Raw genomic sequence first — 19,885 nt, forward strand, 5'->3', positions numbered from 1 at the left:
ATTTGTTGTTGTTGGCTGTTTTTTTTTTTTTAGAATCTACTGCACCCATTGATTTACAATACATCCAAAATAATAAGTTCAAAATATTAAAGCTTTCATTTTGTTCAATTTTCATCCACCTTTCAGCAATAATGATAATAATAATAATAATTACAAAAGAAATAATAATAAAAAACCCAAGTAAGGCCAGATTCTCTCTCTTTATATATAAATATATATATAAACAATGGGAAGGGGAAAGGGGAGCACACAGAAGACACCAATGATGCATCTGAAACAACAAATGAGAGTGAAGCAGACATTTATAAAAAAGATGAAAAGGAAAATATTTTGAACATGCACCTCGATTTTACGGCCCTCTACCACGGTGCCGTGTAATTTCTCCCTCGCCCTGTCCGCATCAGCACTATTTTCGAAAGTTACGAAACCAAATCCCTGCATGCAGGAGGGAGAAGGGGGGAAAACAACATGCACATTATTATTTCAGTCAATGACCACTTGTTTGCTTATGTTCTCTCTCTCTAATTTAATATTTTCTTGTCCTTGCTTCATTTCTGTAACATGCAAATTAGAAAAATTATAATTGTATTGAGATGTGCAATAAATAAGCGACAAATGTGAACAATTTTTTTCTGTCATCAGTTACAAAATACCCTCTGAGAAATTCAAAGAATACCAAAAATACCTTTCTACGTGTCTCTACAGAGGAAAATAAATCTAACAATAAGAAAATGAAATTAAAAGAAATTACAGTGTCTTCACATAGAAAAAAATGAACTAATGAGAAAAAAAAATGAACCACATTTTAACGACATGCAGATATCTCAACAAAATAAAAAACATGTGCACAGAATTCAACACTGAATGTCAATATACTCTAAAAACAATGCCTACTTAATCATGCTGTTGTGATCATAAGAAACATTGTTCCCATGCAACACTAGGGTAACTTAAACTTTCGTCAAACTATACAGCCTTTACTTATTTTTTTATAAAAGAAAAAAGAAAAGAAAACCTCCAACAAAACAAAAATACTTTTAGAATAAAAATATAAACTTCCTTGTATTAACAGATCAAATAAAATCACGTGATGTGAATAGAAAAAGAAACTTTGATAAAGGAATAAAAATGAAAACATTTTGAGTATCTTTAACTGGTTCATTTACTGTTTATGTATTGTACTTTCCACATGCAACTGGTAAAACTCCAGAATCCCATGTTAGTGGGACAGGAGTATACTCAACTAATATGAAATTCTGCTCAGGACAAACACTTCACTTTATAGCATTAGGCTAAACACATATTTCCAGTCCTAGTAAAATTCTTTTATTTTTATTTTTTTCCTGCGCTAAATTAAATTGAACATCGTTTACAAATATAAATATATATATATTTTAAAATCAGACATTAAAAAACATTTTAGAAACATACACCAACCCTTTGAATTAATTCTTACATTAGCACTACAATGCATGCTTTCTTGAATTTATCCCAACAAATAAGCTTCTATCATCCTTGGTGTTTCATAACATGAAACATTTGCTATGAAGCTATACATGTCCACTTCTATAAAGAAAGGCATTGCTGCAAATATTTGAAGTCCTACTAAAACCTTTTTCTTTGCTCTTACTTTAGGTTGAAGTATGAATTAAGGTCTTACTTTTGTTTTATTGCTCAACAATAAGCCACGCATCATATCTCCTCAAGCTTTATCCTTCCTTTCACCCTCCTCTTTCTGCAGTCCATTCAGTAAATTTTGTCGTCAGTACTCAACCACTTACTCTCAGTGTTTCTACCTATTATTTACACAGTGACTGAAAAAAGAGGAAGGAAGGGAAGATATTTGTACTTTTCATACAAGAAGAGACCAAATACAAAGGTAAGGCAAAACTAAGTATTAACACCACGCACTGAGAAAAACAATGAATATGAACTACAAAATTAATTCATGGACAAAATATTTTAATCAGGATCATTGGTATATTGGTATTTGTATTATTTTATTTACTAGAAGAACACATTGATGCATGCCAGTTTATACCATAGGAAGTGACTTTTTTTTTTTTTTACATAGCATTTTTTGTTCCATTCTCTTCAAAGTATTTTAAACTTGTCTGTTGCCTTTGTTTTGTTTCTCTTCTTTCCTTTTAAAGGCTCACTGAACGCTGAGCTCACAAGTACTCTATCAACATTCTCAAAACACCTGACTCCACTCATTTTCTCCACTCTGCGCTCCACAATTTTAGGACAAAGCCACGACCTCCTCTCTTATCATCAGACACCAAGCATATAGCTCTCTTTTCCCAAAAAATACCAGGAGTATTCGAGAGAAAGTTCCCCTCCTCAGTACTAATCCCTATGTTTTAGATGCCTGAATAGGCCTTTCTGCATCTAGCCCTTCATGCTGGATGGGCCTTTGGGTAACCTGGTCTAGTGGGAAGTGTGGCATGGGGTTGGAATTAGATGGTCTGTGGTCCCTTCCGAGCCAAAGCATTCTACGATTCTTTGGTTCTTGTATCTAAAACAATCCTCAACTTTAAACTTTTATTCACCCTTTAATTGTCTCCTCAAACCTCCCACCTAAGAAGATTTTTTTTTCTTTTCTGCTAAGAAAATTTCACAGCAGAAACCATCACTGAAGCCATCAATGCATCAAGCCTAGTTCTGCACAATTCCTCAAATTCTATTTGTTCTTTTCTCTCCTCCCTGCTGAACTGTAACCCTCCCAGAACAGCCAGCAAGGAACATTTGGTGGGATATGTTTACAAAATTTTACAATCAGTTTTACTAGCTCACAATGCTGCCAGTTAAATTTTTTTCAAACAACTGAATGGAAAGATAAAAACCTAATTATATTTAAAAATTGGAAAGAGGTACAAAGTGGAGCTACAAGCCAAGATAAGACAAGAACTTCAAAGATTATGAAAAGAACGCTCGTAATTTTTTAATTTCTTATGTTTTACTTATTCTTATAATCAATACTATTTAAGATTTTATTGTTTATGCAAATGCTTAATTTTACATAGCTGACACAGAAACTCAATCAGACATCACATATTCATTCACGCCATATTTAAATAGTTAGACAAACAAATTAGCATGTATTTTAAATGCAGCTGATTCAACAGTTACTTTGGTTTAGCATACTATATATTTTATTAGCCTGTAATGTATATTTCAGCATTTTATTTTTAAAGTCTGTCAAATGACTTAATAGTAGCCTAGTAGTCAAGAAGGTTTTGTTTTAATTTGTGAGGTGCATTGGAGCTCTTGTTATTTGAAGAAAGAGCTGCTAATATAATGTACATTAAATATATACTAATACATACACACAGATTTATGCCAGTATATATTTAGTACATAGCCATGCAGAGCATTAATTTAGAACTGTAAGAAAATAAAAACTAAAAATAATTAAAAAAATGTACTTGATGTTCCTGTATCTTTGCAACTGTGCCCAACAGACAAAACCAATGCACAGCTCTGTGGAGAGCTACTGATGCCCAGAGTGTGGGCAGGTTGGTCAAGGAAGCACATGCAGTGTTAAAACAGAGATTAGCTTTAAAGTGAGCACAGTAATGGAAGTTATATATCAAATTGTCCTTCCAAGATTACTGGTAAATGCAGAGAATGGTAAGAAAAGAGAGGTGAAGGAAGGCAAAAACCTTTCTTAGTTTGCCATCTTTGAGCACTGAAATGTTCCACAGATAACAAAATACAAGTCAGCTGTAATAGTTTCTGCAAAGCAACATGTACTTAAGCAGCAGAGTTGTTTTTTGGTGATTGGAAACTCTTCCACACTTTTGGTATTTCATATACTTCTTTCTAAAAATATTGCAGCTTGCCACGCACAGAAATCACCATGCTCAATTTCTGGCTTGACATAATAGCAGAATTACCACAGGTTTTTAATGTTACTTTAATCAACAGAGAACTGTCAAAGGTATACCTTATTTATTTAACACAGGTTGCAACAAAGATCTACACTAAAACATTACTGAACTTCTTGATTTCATAAAAAGAAGTTTCAGAAATGATGAGTTGACACATGATTCTAGCAAAGTTACCTTTATTATTATTATGCCCCAAATCAAATAAATTTGTAGTATGAAATTGGTATTTTAGAGTTAAAAAAAATACTTTCATTTGTAATTTTTTTTTTTTTTTTAATATTTAGTGCTGTACGGTAATGCTATTTGAATCTGCAATTCCATTTTTCTCTAATACTATGGTATGAAAAGGAGTTTACTGCTGTTATTTTTGCAGGAATCTTTTCAAATATTAATTGTTGGAGTCAAAAGAAATGAACAACAACAATAACAAAATCTAGAAATGCTTTTATGCCAAACTGCAGCTTGAAACAAAGTTGTATTTTGATCCTGGAAACTTTTGTAGCTTTTGTGTACTTAGTTTGAGGCCACTTATAAGTCTTTTTAGTTTCGGTGGAATTGCAGTTTTGTAAAAACAGATAAGCACTGTCAGGAATGGGACGTTAATGAGGTGCATCTTAAATCCTACAGAGTAACTTGTACTGATGAGATTAGGAAGAAAAAAAAAAAAAGAAAAAAGAAAAAAACCACACACACAAAACCACATTTCTGTTACTCCTAATGCTGCTTTTATTTTCAGTTTATTTAATTGAGAGAAGGTAAGAGTACCTCTTTAAATCAAAATACTATGCAGATATACCTGAGCTAACTCAAAACAAGACAAGTAGCAGTATACATAAGCAAAGAGATACATCTCAGAATTATTTTATTTATCTTCAGTTGCTTATTCAGAGGCAGCTTGAGCATTGGATTCTTAGAACTATTTCATGAGAATAGGTCTGAAAGTCTCTAGCACAAAATGTGTAACAAGTAGTGATGTTACAGAACTCCCTAGAAAAATATCTTGCTTGTAATACAAAGCACTGACATATTTTCACTACTGTAGGATCACTAGTGAAAACACCCAGTTTAGAAATGCCCCCCAACCGCTCAAAAGGCTTAAACTTATGCAGTGTGATGCGGGCATGGTGGTTAAAAGTCAGACAGAACCAAGTGAAGTGTGGGATTTCATAATGTCATTTGAAATTTATAAAATGATAAAATTATGTGGTAGGAACAGGTTCTGGGTAATCAACATTTTTTTTTTTTCAAAAACTACAGAACAGCCATTATGTAATGATAATGAATTGCAGCCAACATAGAAGACCTGCCACTGTCTATGAATAAGCCGCATTGTAAGCCACTAAATTCCATAAGTTTTGATTGCTAACTGAAAAACAAATAAATGTTCCAAATGTTTTTGGACTGGTAGGCTAGGGTACTAATTAATTAATGTGAGAATAATTTTGAAATATAAACCAGAAAATTTGAGCTAATCCATAGAGAGGAAGAGGAAGAAACAGTGAGTGGTAGCTTTAAATTTAGAATTTAAATACTCACACCTGAAAGAAAAAGAATAACAAATGAATTAAAATATATCTCATATAAGAGATTTATGATATATATGGTTCATCTTAAAAAAAAAAAAAAAAAAGACTGACTACAGTATTTTTATAGCAGGAAAATAATTCCAGTACTACTAATAAACCATATATAAGAGTTGCAGGAAGACTGAAACATTGGTAGTCAAATATTATAACTTTCTTCCATGGGAGAAACAGGAAAAAGATAGCACACATATGCCATACGCATAAACCCTTATAATGCAGCTGATATCATAGATGAAGCATACTAGGAAACTAGAAACAGTTTTGAACCAGGTAATGACAATAATGTTGGCATAAGCATTCTGTCTTGATTTATTTCTTAAATATCCAGTAAATTGTATGCATTAAAGTCAATGTAAATTTCAGAAAAAAAAATGTAATACTACAAGAACTTCTTTCATCAAATAAATGTTAAAACAGATTTTATTCAAAGGGTTGGTGTACTGAAGCTTTTACTAAAGAGGAAAACATCTGCACTTAAATCATCTGGAACAATCATATCTTCTCAATTACTGAAGAAGATAGTTATTAGGTATTATTACCATCTTTCAGTTTAATAGAAAAAAATGCACTAATACAAACCTGCCTAAAAATATCTGTAAGCATGGACTCATCTTATAAAATAAACAAGGCAATTATCATTGGAGAATAAAGAAAGCAGAAGTCAACATTCCTATAAAACAGATGACAGTTTGGAGTAGTTAAAATTACCCCCTTTAAAAGATACAAAATGAGTCCAATGATTTTCCTTCTGCTTTCGAAACTAAATGACAAGTCAGAAGATGTTTCCACTAACATAGTTTCAGATGTTATTTTTTACAGCAGTGCAGTTGTTTCCTTTTACTCATATAAAATATTTTAAACAAACTAAAAAAATCCTTGGGTGAATTAAACTGCTTACCTTTGAGCCTCGCTCATTAAAAATAATTTCAACATCTAAGATTTTACCAAATTGCTGCAAAGAAATAGAAAATTTACATGAAAAAAAGATAACTTCAATGCTTTATCATATAAAGTACAAATGTTTGTTTCAGAAATTGATGCACCATATCACAAAGTTAAAGAATATAAAATGAAAGACAGTCAAGCACCAGAAAAGACACACTGAAGAGTAGCCGAATCAATATTAAATGTCATTATACTTGTCATGATCATTCCACATACTTATTTATGAACTTTAAATTCAATGAGATGTTCCGACAAAGAGGAAATCATCACTAAATTGTAAACAGTAAATTGAAAGTCATAATTTTGTTTTGGTTTTGTTTTGTCTTTTCATATACTACGTTACTTTCTGGTGATTCATCCAGTCCAGCTGCCATCACCAATTGTTTTAAATGTAATATGCTGTAGAGTTAATTTGATTACAGTATAATAAAACATCACTAACAAGACAGGATTAATGGCCACATGAACATTGTCACCCTCTGGTCATCCTATCCTCTGAAGAACCTTTGCTTCTGAAAACTTTTTGCAGTTGCTTCCCAGAACAGGTAAAGGAGTTTGGTTTCATCTAATTCTTGTAAAGCAGAAGTAAATAAGTGGGAGTTTCATCAGTGGCTTGTTGAAAATAATGGATATACCTTGTTGAAAAGGTATATCCATTATTCCCTACCTAATTCTTGTCATCCTAGAATGTAGTTTGGAAAACTAGAATGGATACTTATGTGTTGGTGTTTTTTTCTCCCACAGAATTGCACTTTAGTATAATGTTTACAGTAACTATTATTTTCACTGACCTTCCAATAGCATTCACAGTCATCTAGGCATTGTTCATGCACACAAAACTTGACCACAGTTGCTGTCCTAAAGAAAAAGGCTCTGTTTGACTTGTCTCAGTAAGAGAATAAATGTTTGACTCAGGCAGTGTTTAGTTAGAACACTTTTGGAGATGGCACATTCTGTGATGTGACACTCTAATATATCAGTGGGTCATTTCTGTTGTTTCTTATATCATTAACATGCTGTATAGATCAGTGTTAACACTGACAAATAACACAAACAATGATTAAACAAAAAGGTAGAAATTAGAGGCAGGCAAATGAAGAAAAATCTATCAACAGACCAAGGAACTGCAGTCTTTTAAGATGTACTCCAGTCTTTTACGATATAACAAACACTTACAGGACAGAAAGAACAACATTCCTTTTCTACCTTATTAAAGTGTTTCTATTTAGTTATGAAAATCAACTATCGTTTCTTGTCCCTTGCCTTGTTTTATGTTGTTGTATTCACCATCTAATTAACTAATATTTTAACTACTTTAACCTATAAGCAGACGACTTAGTGTTTAAACAATCCTCCTCTGCTGTATTCAAGTCAATGCAAAAAAATAAAATAAATATCTGCCATGTGTATAACGTGTTCAAGATGTAGCATTACCATTTCATTTCAGATATCTAATTAAACTCACGCTTGCAGAAATTTAATTTTTATATCAAGTCAGAAGCTAAAAGTTTATTGTTGCCAAGTCATTCTAAAGCTGGAAATCTCCAGCCATCCTTCAGTTTTAGTCTTTTGAGACCTAAGACATAGAAATATTGAAAAGAAATGTAGTTTTTGTTCATTTATAAATTTCTAAAATCCCTAAAAAACACTTTCCTTTAATGTACTTTCAAATAAAAACCATCTATTTTAAGTGGTTTGTTTAATTTAAAGAAATTTGCATTTTTCCTCTGTAGAGGGTTATTATGCCTTCTACTATATGCTGATGAGTTGTAAGCTGCATTTAGGGGAGGTTACTTGCAGCAAGTCATATATGGCAACAGTCACCCACATTACCCAGTGTCATACTAGGATTATTTTTTTTTCCAGTGAATGTTTTCTTCATTTCATACAAATAAAAGCTGAAAATGTCTTAACACACAAACAAAGATATTAGAAGAATTTAAGTCTGAACTGAACATGAGAGAGCAAGAAAAGGATAGTGGCAGGTAGTATTAATGCTATGCCATATAATATGAACTGTAACAAAGAAGACGCTAAATTTTAGTGAGTAAGAAAGAAGAAAGCAAGAGGAACACAAATACTAAAGAGTACTAGCCTGGAACAGGAAAATCTGGGTTCTAATAGCTGCTCAAGTACTATTTCTAGATTGTATTTAGTGAGTTTTCAAAAATAAACCTAACAGTTCTTGGAGCAGGGAGAAGAAACCAGGTCTAACCTCTCCATGGTTATGAGCCTAGAACTGATGGCACGTATGAGACTTGTGAAACAGCCAATGCACATGAAGGTAGCTGATGGCCTGAGCAAAAGCAAAAATTGAGAGACTTAGAGAAATACACCGATAAAAAATTTAGAAGCCTATAGATCTATAATACTTATGAGGGGGTAGGTGAAGATTCCTACTCCCAGAGTTCTTGCTTAAAACCAGCCCATGTCTCACTTCTATAGATTCAGTTCTCTTGCTCATGAGGTCAAATGTTGAATATTTTACAACACACTCTCCAAAATCAATAAATACAGGAATATAAATCCCAATGAATACAGCAGGAATATATACTCATTTAATATCTTAAGCCAACATAGTTAGCTTTTTTGAATGAAATGTAAAACTACACAATACATAGACTACACCAATCTCTATCACATATGATAGAATCAGTAGAATTTCTTTTCCCAACTATGATTGGCAAATCAGATGTTTGGTTATAAATATATGGAAAGAAAATCATCACTGAAAATGGTTAAACGATCTAAATCAGAGAGATCTCTAACAATATTGCCTATAATATTAAGTACCTATTGCAATGAAAATATAAAAAAGCATAAATAAAGCATGAGTACTTACACCAAACATTTGTCTAAGATCTGGATCACGGAATCGGAATGGTATATTTGAGACGTGAAGCCGTTTTGGCTGTGATTTGTTTTCTGTGTTTTCAGAAGATTGTGTCTGTTGCTGGCCATCAGTCTGTGCTGCATCTTCTGTCTGCTAAAAGGGTAAAGGAAAACAATGTAAAGCATGCTGAAAGTGTTCCTACAGTTTTTAATGTAAATAAAGTGGCGGGCTGAAATTCTCAAAAAATTACTGAAAATGATTTTTCATTTTCACTCAGACAAAGGTTCTGAAGGATAACAGAAGTTGAAATAGTTGAAATTCAAAATTCAAATCCCTTTCTTTATCTATCTCAATAGTACATGATTTTGGGGATATTTTTAATACGTATTTGGAATACGTCAGAGGATAGGTAGGATATTATTTTCAATGTTGATTTTCTAAGCTATTTCTAAATAATTAATAAATATGTCTCCCTATACTGTAAGACTGTTGAAATCTCTTCAAAATGTATACAAATGGAAAAAACTGAATCTTCATATCCAAATAACAGACTATTTGTAGTAGCATGCTATGCACTTTCAAATAAGATTAGCACTTTCATTCAGAGACTACTGGGACTTCTACACAGGAGGTAGGTAACACATCACATTCTAGTTGCCATTTCATAAGCAATGGTAATAGGCACCAGAGGGTCATTTTGTCTATATAAATGGTCACCATTATGGAAAAGGGCTTGAGTTGTGAAAGAGAATAGAAGTATAATTAGTGGCAAAAGTTGCCTAAGATGAAAGTGAAACCCAGAAACAAAGTTTTACAGATTTTCTCTCTCACCAGAATACGAACATAAGATGGTACTTCTTACAGGGAGACTGTTCCCTAGATTTAAAATGCTATTTTATGACTGAAAGATGTTGTGTGCATTATAATTTTAGAAACAAAATCATAAAACCCTAGAGAGATTAGGAAAAAATAGAAACTCTTTCATTTGAAATGTAAAAACTAAACAACATGGGTCTATCAGTATATTATAGAAATCTCTGGGCTGCACTCCTTAATGATATCATACAGTGACTTACAATATCATACAGTGACACTGCGTGTGCAGTACTCTTTCACTAGTACAAGGTTTTGTATAGGTATGTTAAAACAACAGTTTTCTTTTGTACTGGTAGAAAAAAATAGGGGAAATAAAATATATTGATGAAACTACAAGGATCATCTTACAACTATTACTCTATTTTCTCTGTCCTTCCTTTTCCTTCTGACCATATTCTTCTTCCAAGTATTCATTTTTCCCTTGTGTTCTAATGTTACAATTCAGTTTCTATTTCTATTTTATTAAAAAAAAATAAAATAAAAATCTCCCATTTCCTGTTATTATCAAATTTATTTTTAGGGACAACAGTTTAAGCAAAGTAAAAATGGTTAAGTAAAATAAACCTTACCAATTCTAGTACCAATAAGCCTGTTAAGAAGGAAGTAAAAGAACTCAAACAGAAAATATTTACATCAGCAATGAGTACATATCAACTTAATGCTAGCAAGTTCAACATCATCATCACCCATCATCATCTCCAGTAAACATTTTCCTGTATCACTTATTTTGAATCAAGAGTTGAACAGTACTCTCTAAAGTCATCTCATTCAGGCTCAATCACTGCCCTATTTCAGTGCCAGCAGCAGGAATAGCTCAGACAACTGGGGACAGTTCTAATCGTGGCCCCTACGCTTATAACGGGGCATGATAAGAATAAGAATGAGCCATCAGTGAACCACAGGTCTGCTTTTCAAGCAACAACGTTGATTTATGTGTTTACCAAAAGAATATTGTATAAAATCTTCAGTCCAGGATGAGGTTCAATGCATATTTTCTTTCTTCACAAAAATGTCCCTCTTTGCTGGGTTAAAAACTTGCTGGATGGCTGAACCCAGAGCGTAGCGGTGAATGGAGTGAAATCCAGCTGGCAACTGGTCACCAGGGGTGTTCACCAGGGGTCGGTGTTGATGCCCATCCTCTTTAATATTTTATTGATTATTTGGATGAGGGAATTGAGTGCACCCTCAGCAAGTTTGCAGATGACACCAAGTTGGGGGGGAAAGTGTCCATCTGCTGGAGGGTAGGAAGGCCCTGCAGAGGGACCTGGACAGGATGGGTCTATGGGCAGAGGCCAATGGGATGAGATTCAACATGGCTAAGTGCCGGGTCCTGCGCTTTGGCCACAATGACCCCATGCAGTGCGACAGGCTTGGGGCAGAGAGGCTGGAAAGCTGTGCAGAGGAAAAGGATCTGGGGGTGCTGATTGATGCTCACCTGAACACGAGCCAGCAGCGTGCCCAAGTGGCCAAGAAGGCCAACAGCATCCTGGCTTGTATCAGGCATAGTGTAGCCAGCAGGACCAGGGAGGTGATCATCCCCCTGTACTCTGCTCTGGTGAGGCCGCACCTCGAGTACTTGTTCAGTTTTGGGCCCCTCAGAACAAGAAGGACATCGAGGCCCTGGAGCATGTCCAGAGAAGGGCTACGAAGCTGGTGAAGGGCCTGGAACACAAGTCCTGTGAGGAGCAGCTGAGGGATCTGGGGTTGTTTAGTCTGGAGAAGAAAAGGCTCAGGGATACCTCATTGCTCTCTACAACTACCTGAAAGGAAGGTGTGGGGAGCTGGGGGTCAACCTCTTCTCGCAGATAACTAGTGACAGGACTAGAGGGAATGGCCTCAGTTGTGCCAGGGGAGATTTAGGTTTGAAATTAGGAGACATTTCTTCTCAGAGAGAGCACTCAGGCATTGGAACAGGTTGCCCAGGGAAGTGGTGGAGTCACCATCCCTGGGGGTGTTTAAGGAAAGGTTGGACCTGGTGCTTAGGGACATGGTTTAGCGGGTGACATTGGTAGTAGATTCAGTAGATTCAGATAATCTTGAAGGTCTTTTCCAAACATAATGATTCTATGATTCTATGATTATACTGCAGTTTCTCTCCCTTCCTTTCAAGTAAGACAACTAGGTGTGATATACAAACAATCACTGAAAGGATCCCAGTTAATAAACAGATAAGTAATTTTGAGGCTTTATTTAATCTTGGATCTTCTGCAGTGATCCAATTTACAGTGCAGTTCTGCAAATTACCAAATGCCAGTTGCTGAATAGAGTCAGAGGTGGTAAGAATTTACTGAAGGAAACATAGGCTTGCAACTGCCCTGGCATCAACAACTGAGGTCCCTGTGATTTTTGCAAAAGCATTGATTCGCCAGTAATGTCTACATTTCACGCTATATGATGCTACTGATACACAAATGCAAACTTTTACATGCACTAAAGAAGAATTTTCAAGTGATCCAAGTGTAAAACTAACTGTGAGTCTTGATCTGCTATTGCCTCAACTCACAGGCAGCAACAAACTAAACAGTTCATCCTTAAGTATTTCTCGTAATTTAAATAATAAAGCTAGAATATAGCTGTTAAGAAAGGAAAAAAAAAATCCATATTAATCTCTTGCTATGATATCTAAAGCCAAGTAAAATTTCAAAATTAAGATTTTAGAAAACTGATCAATCCATAAACGCCACAAAGATTACTTTTTCACATCTTTACAGGAGAGAAATACGAAGGAAATTCAGTTGGGGGGGGGGGGTGAGGAACTGGAAAATTGTTGAATACAACACTCAGGAAAAATTTAAGGTCAGTTAGATTAATCTGAAGAGAATTAAAGAATTCTGAAGATGACGTTCAGCTTCAGGAACAAAGGGTGCCCTGGGAAGAAATTATATAATCAGCATACTGTATAAATGCAAATTGGAAAAAGTAATTTCTGTTCATGATATTAATAAAAATGATGAGAAACAAGGAGTGGAAAAGTTGAACCATGCATTATTAACATACCAAAACATTAAGAGCAACTTCTGTATCAAGAAGTTTAAGACAAATTATAAAAAAAAAAAAAAAGAAAAAAAAAAAGCCAGAGCGGTTTTTGAAGATGACATTAAAATAACTATGGATGTTAGAATCCGCCTTCCCGCGCCCCCCCCCCCCAAGCCTGAAATTTAGAGTTCTAGTGAAAAACATCTCAGAGGAGTTTGGACACTGAGGAATGAAAATGAGAAACTTCAGAAAGTCACTATCATCAAAAATATGCAAATGCCTTTAAAGAGGTCTGTGGCAAAATTAACATAGCTAAAATGTTTACAATGTATTATAAGGCTTGATATTACAATAGTGTCTTTACAAAACGTATCACCATCCAGAAACGTACATATGGGCAAAGGAGATCTGGAGAAGGATAACTGCAAATTGAAATTGAAAAATGAAACTTACAAGAAAATTTCCAGGTAACACCAAGGAGGTAAATAGATGTAGGACGGAGGATACAGCCAGAATTTTGCAAAGTCACAGAAAGGAAAATTTCAAAGCCCTGTGGACTTGAAGAGCTAGAATGCAATTTACCTTACACATAAATAATGCATTTCAATATAGAATTTTCATTGCTAGAAGATATAAAACCTATGTTTGATATTTCTTTAAAAATTAATTGAAATTAGTATGTAAGATATTAGCCTCGCTACATCCCTGCAGTCTTATATGCAATCAGTGCAGGTCCTGATCCATTAAGGGTTTGGTCTCTTTCAGTACCTTCCCTAATTCAATTAAGCAAATTAGTATGCATTATGCAAAACAAATAAATAAATAAATTGCCTATTCTTTAACATTGAACAGAAATTGAACAAAAGACAATATAGTCTGTGATTTTTCCACATTACCTCACATTTTAAGTATTAAGTTGCATCAGAGTCATCTTCAGATATCAAAAAGCAATGAATTTAACTTTGCGAAGAGGCCACAATTCATAAACCAATTATTCAACACATTTTACTACTGGAACTATCTCCTATCACTGGTTCTAAACAGTTGCATCAGAGCCATTTCTCTAAAGATCTTCTAAAACCATCACAAAAGAAACATGTTTTTTAGACAGTAATCTTACAGAGATAGCTTAGAAAGGAGTTTTTGAATCTCAAGTGTAATTACCAGATTTGCTTAATAAAAATGATTTAAAAGACAGTTAAATGTTTTATCACATATCCACATAGCCAATAAGCTATGCCAGGCTGTTTGACAACATGAATCACATCATTGAAATGGATCTTTCAAGGAAGAAAGTCAAAAACACATCTCATCATTGAGATAGGGTAAAAAAACATTTGAGCTATTATTGCTGGTCATAACATAAATCCACCATTATAATCACACAGTCATAGATTTTGTTTCTTTCAATCACAGACTTCCTGCATGCATAAAACCACAATGCTATCTGAGCAAAAGTGGTCAGAGATCATCTGGGAAAGATAAAGGTCAGAGACATTTAGTGGCATTTTTCCTTTTGTAAAGCCGTAGTTATTATTTATGTTCTTTTATTTATTAAATAGACAAAATTCCAAATAAAGCAATAACGCTATGATGTTAATGTACCAATAACTTTCAGGAAGAGTAAATAATAAACCTGGCCAGAATTTCTTGATTTCATCCTGTAAAATGATTTCATCATTTTATTTGTATCTGTGTCAATGGAAATTTTAAAACTGAAGAAATTTCTCATTTCAGACAAGTCTTTGGAGTCAAAATTACAGAACTAAACACCAGTGCCTTCTATCTCCAGCAGTGACAGGAAGATACAGTTGCCATCTGTGGAATTACATCTTCTATAATGTCAGGCTTTATTTTACGAAGACAGCATCTATCATTCAGTATTAAAGAAAATTCAATGTTTTTCTTGTTGTTGTTTGTTTGTTTGCTTTTAAATCTGGTCTTTTTTCCTTAAAACTATAGTGCTAGAAAAGTGTTTAAGGAATCGCTTACTCATTCCTTTCATCAAGGCAAAATTAGCATCTGCCGTAATGTCTTAGGTAGGCCTGGGGGGTCAAATCCACCAGTTTAAAGATTTCCAGTGACAGATGCTCCACAGGCAAATTTGGGAGTCTATTCCACTGCTTCACTTTTCCCACTGTCTTACTGGAGTTTTAAAATATTATTTCTTCTCTTATACGCCATACATATGGAGGAGTAATTAGGACTATTCCCCTCAGAGACATCTTCTTCCTGACAGCTATGGCAATGTTTTTTTTTTCATCCTTGGCGCCACATTCACAAAAATTCTCTGACCACACATTTTTCTCCTTTGCATCTTTTTTCAATCTGGTCCGTGTCCTTCTTTCAACAGGTGCCTTATTTTACTCACAATATTCTAGTTTAGGCATTAGTTTTGCTGCTTAAAGCATACAGGTAGTATCAGATATTTTCAGTATATATTTCTGTTATATATCCCAGGTAGTCCCTGCTTTTCTTTGTGTGTGCGCGTTGGTTGATTTGATTTTATTTTTTTCCTTTTCAACAGGATGACATTTTAAATTCATATACAACCTGCAACTATTATAATCTTTTATGGAACTGCTAACCAGTGATTTTTTTCATGCCATAGCTCGGTAGTTTGTTGTTCCTGTGAAAACACCTCACATTTGATGTTTTTGAATAGTGTCTTATTTTTTCAGATAATCCCTCCAATTTATCAAGATTGTTTTGAATTCTAATCCTGTCCTGCAATGTACTTGGAGTCCTACCCAGCTTGGTATTCTTGTAAATTTAATAAGTATACACTCCATGATTCAGAGCATTAATGAAACTATTGAATAACCCTGAGTCACCACAAACCCCTGCAGAAATCCTTTTAATAAATCTTATTTAAAATCTTAATAAGTCTTATTTTTGATGGTGTAAAATACATTTTCTTGTTTTGCACCCGGCCTATTGCAATTGTATGTTTACTGTATTTCCCAGCTTGTATATAATAATGTCTTGTATGACACAGTCAAAGCCTTATGAAAAGTTCAATGTTACATGTAAGGCTTTCCTTGTCCATAAGGCCACTGTAGAAATAAAAGAATATCTTTTGGAAAAAATCCATGCTGATGGCTATTCTTCTTGTACTTTCAAGTGTTAAAAATACATTTATTAACTTTTTTGAGTATTTTCAAAGGATTGAAACTCAAATGACAGCACATCCTTTTGGTCTATATAACCAACACTTCTCTTTCCCTCCTTTTTAAAAGCAAGCATTGTATTTACTGTGACAGTTCTCCAATACCTCTACTCATTCTCCAAAAGGTGACAGAGACAGACAGACATTAATGGCTCCAAAATATCATTTAAAATTTAGAAGTTAATTAGAAACAGTTAACTGGGAAAACAAACAATCAAAAAACCTAAGCTATCTTACCTGAATATTCTCTAACTGGTTTCTTTCCTCTTTGAGGTGGACACATTTTTCTGACACTTGCGAAATTATTTGATAAACACGTGGCTGAGGCTGACTTCTACAGTGAGTAACCATGCAAAGAAGAAAGGTGCTCTTACCCTTTGCACGAACATTGACTTTTACAATAGTTCTCAAAGATTCTTTGCATCCTAGCGTTAACAATCAGTTTCCCCATCATGGCTCAAATCCCCTCATGAAGAACCATCCTCCTGGTTGCTTTCTGTAGATTTAGTCTCAAAACTCACCATCAGCAGATTCTCAACTGACAGTCTGGCTACAGAAGGCATCAAGTCACCTGAGATCCCTATTAATCATGAGTCAGGTACTATGGACTTGACCACCAACTACCCTCTCAAGGTTTCATCCACTGAATCTTACCACCTGGATGTCTATGAAAATTTTCACAGGCAAGAGGTTCTTTTTTCCTCTAATGGTTATCCTGAGGCTGTTAATGGTCTCCTTCAGTCCTTACCATAGACAAGGCACCCCCTTGAATTACAAAGGAAAAATTCCTTTCTTGCCTGCTCTTCCTAATCAAAATAACAACTTTATTTTTGGTGACATATATTTTTGGCAGCTATGAATTTTCAAGATTCAGACACCTTTTTTTTTTTTTTTTTTTACGTTACACATTATGCCCTTCTATTGTGACATCCTTGGTCACAATGGCATTATGTGCTCACAACCAGTAGGCATGGACACAACAAGCACAGTGCTCTTTACACAGCATCAGTAAATCCCCTGAAACAGACTGCTGCCATTTGTAGTGCCTGAGGTATCAAATTTATATGATTGTGAAGTTCCTAAACATTTCTAGAACCACACATCATGCTTCATAACTGTCAAACATATATAAATATATAAAAAAAATCCAGTGTGCGACAGGTCAAATCATTTGAAAATAAGTTGTTTTTCTAAACAGGTACAGCAAGGAGTAAAATACACTTGGGTCTGAAAGCACAGATGGTACCAACCCTTTGTGCTAAAAGTAATCAATGGTAACTGTAGTTCTCAGCACCATTGAAAATTACTACTTTTTCCTATGCATGTCAGTCAGCACTGTATCAGGTTATTTTTTAGCTCTGAAGTTTTAAGATGTCATTTTTCATCTGGTTCCACTGAGAATATATTTCTAACTAAAAATCCTAATAAACAGTTACATATTTTAGCAGATTATTGATGAGTAATACCTGGAGGGAACCATGAGATGAAAACTTCAGCATCCTATTGCATATAAAATGGAAGTCTTATAAAAAAAAAAAAAAAAAAAAACTTATTTATGTAAAAAACATTTGATGTGGATATTTATTAATACACAATTCAACTTTCCAGCTCACATGTCAAGGTTCCAGCTCATATGTCATAATGTTAAATTATGTCATAAATGTTAAAATAATTTGCTTGAACTTGAATCCTTTAACGAGTGTTGCTTGCATTTGCAGGCACTTCATATGGAATTGAGATGCTCAATTTTCCATAATAATTTCTAACTCAGTCAATATATATGAGCTAAACAAGTTTAATCTTGGTGAAATTTAATTTAGGTAAGGACACCATTCAGAGAAAATCATGTGAAGCATGCATACACCTCTAACCAGAAATGTGTCTTCATATGTCAATTTTAATTTATCATTCCAGAGAATAATATTCTTCTATACCTTAAGACCCAGTGTCATGCAATTATTATTCTTTGATAGTTCTCTTTGATGACTGATTTCTCTCTTGGCCATTTTCCAATTTTATTCTACATACATATCTCTTTTTTAATAAAAATGATATTTTGTGTTACCATCTCATAGAAATTGATGAAAAACTATTTACCACAAAAAACGAGGCTATATAACTAACCCCTCAGAGAAGCAAATATCGTGATACCTATTTCTTGAGCTAGCCAATTTAAATGAAATAGATATGTTCATAATATTACCTAGGTATAGAATCATACTAATATTTATCACTGAAATTATTAAATCAGCTAACAGAGATGTGTGAAGGTATAAATGATAATAACAGAGATTTAAAAAAATACTGTAATACTAAAACCAGATGGCCTTGTATATGTTGCTTCACTGCATCTCTAGTAATTCTGTCAGTTGAAAATATACTCCAAAAAAAAGGAAAATGACACCAAAAAAGATCCTTCACTAGTCTGCATTTTGATAGCATTGTTTCTGAAGCAATACAAGTTACTTGGGATGTAAAAATTTCCTTTGAGTCTTGGTATCATCAGTAAGTACACATATTTTACAGGAATTTGTTTTTACTGATTTGTTCTTTCTGCTCTGTCTTTCAGTATACCGCCTCCAAGGGCTATCGTACCCCTCGCCAGTTCTGTCCAAACCACACACATTGCTTCCTGGTTCCTATTTCACCACATACTTGCAATTATAAAATATTTTAAAAAAAATCATAATATATGCTAGTCTTAAGAATAATTATAAAAGTTATACATACAGAATATAGAAGTAGAAGACCAAATACTCACACACAGCAAATAAATTCAGATTAAATCCCTTTACTTTAGTGAGCTAGGGAAGGCTGGTATTAGGATAGATTAAAATCCAAAACATTTTTACAGGCAAGCAAACTCAAATCAAAAGAGGGTGTTCTAAAAAGCGCTTTAAATTTAATATAACATACTTTAAATATAAATATACATATACATATATTAACCAAATCCATCACCAGGACAGTTATAAAAAAATCAAGTGTTTTCTAAAGAATTTGTTTCTCCACCAAAATACTTTTTTTGTCTCCTTAGCTCAGTCAGTTCTAAAAACAGAAATCTGTTCAGGGAGTGAAGCTCATCTGTTGCTTTGTATGGAACCCTTCTGAACATGGAAGAGCCATTGTATGTTCCTGGGCACTTATTTATAAGACACAATGTAACTGCCAATCATGAGGCAAATTCTTGTTCACCTGTCAGTTGATAAGGATTATTATATTTAGAGGATTTAATATATGCACATTACACCAATCACCATGCAACGACGTGTGCGTACTAAGTGAAGCAATGAAATTTAAGCCAGTGACCTCAGTCTGAAAGGCTTTGTGTTTTATCAGAAACTCATGCAGCCACCTTTACACTGACTTTGTACTGGAGTCGAATTCTGAAAAGACTTCACACAAATTCTTAAAAGGCTTCACACTGAGTCAGGTTCTTAAACTCAATTAAAAACACATTCTATTTATTTCAGGAGGACATGGCCTGCCTAGTTTTTCCACTACCATCAAACTATTACCAGTTCTCCCCTTTTCACTGAGGAGCTTAAATGCAATGATAAGTGAGGAGTGCCAGTTACGTTACAAGATTTTAGAAGCTTAAGTAATT

General features: G+C 34.1%; 1 protein-coding gene across 50 annotated transcripts in view; it reads right to left on the reverse strand.

Annotated features, from left to right (window-relative positions):
* The window catches only part of RBFOX1 (RNA binding fox-1 homolog 1), a 1,146,084-nt gene that overhangs the window by 99,192 nt on the left and 1,027,007 nt on the right, over positions 1-19,885 (reverse strand). For 43 of the 50 annotated variants that reach the window (XM_048062448.2, XM_013189461.3, XM_066977847.1 and 40 more), the window contains 3 exons: positions 9,267-9,410; positions 6,378-6,431; positions 343-435 (listed from right to left, as the gene is read on the reverse strand). In XM_048062448.2, the coding sequence (XP_047918405.2) occupies positions 343-435; positions 6,378-6,431; positions 9,267-9,410 (291 nt within the window). The remainder of the gene's footprint in view (positions 1-342; positions 436-6,377; positions 6,432-9,266; positions 9,411-19,885) is intronic. The other 7 variants (XM_066977846.1, XM_066977836.1, XM_066977853.1 and 4 more) reach the window with 1 other exon arrangement.

Source organism: Anser cygnoides, chromosome 15 (assembly GCF_040182565.1).
Source record: "Anser cygnoides isolate HZ-2024a breed goose chromosome 15, Taihu_goose_T2T_genome, whole genome shotgun sequence".
In the NCBI taxonomy this organism is placed as follows: domain Eukaryota; kingdom Metazoa; phylum Chordata; class Aves; order Anseriformes; family Anatidae; genus Anser; species Anser cygnoides.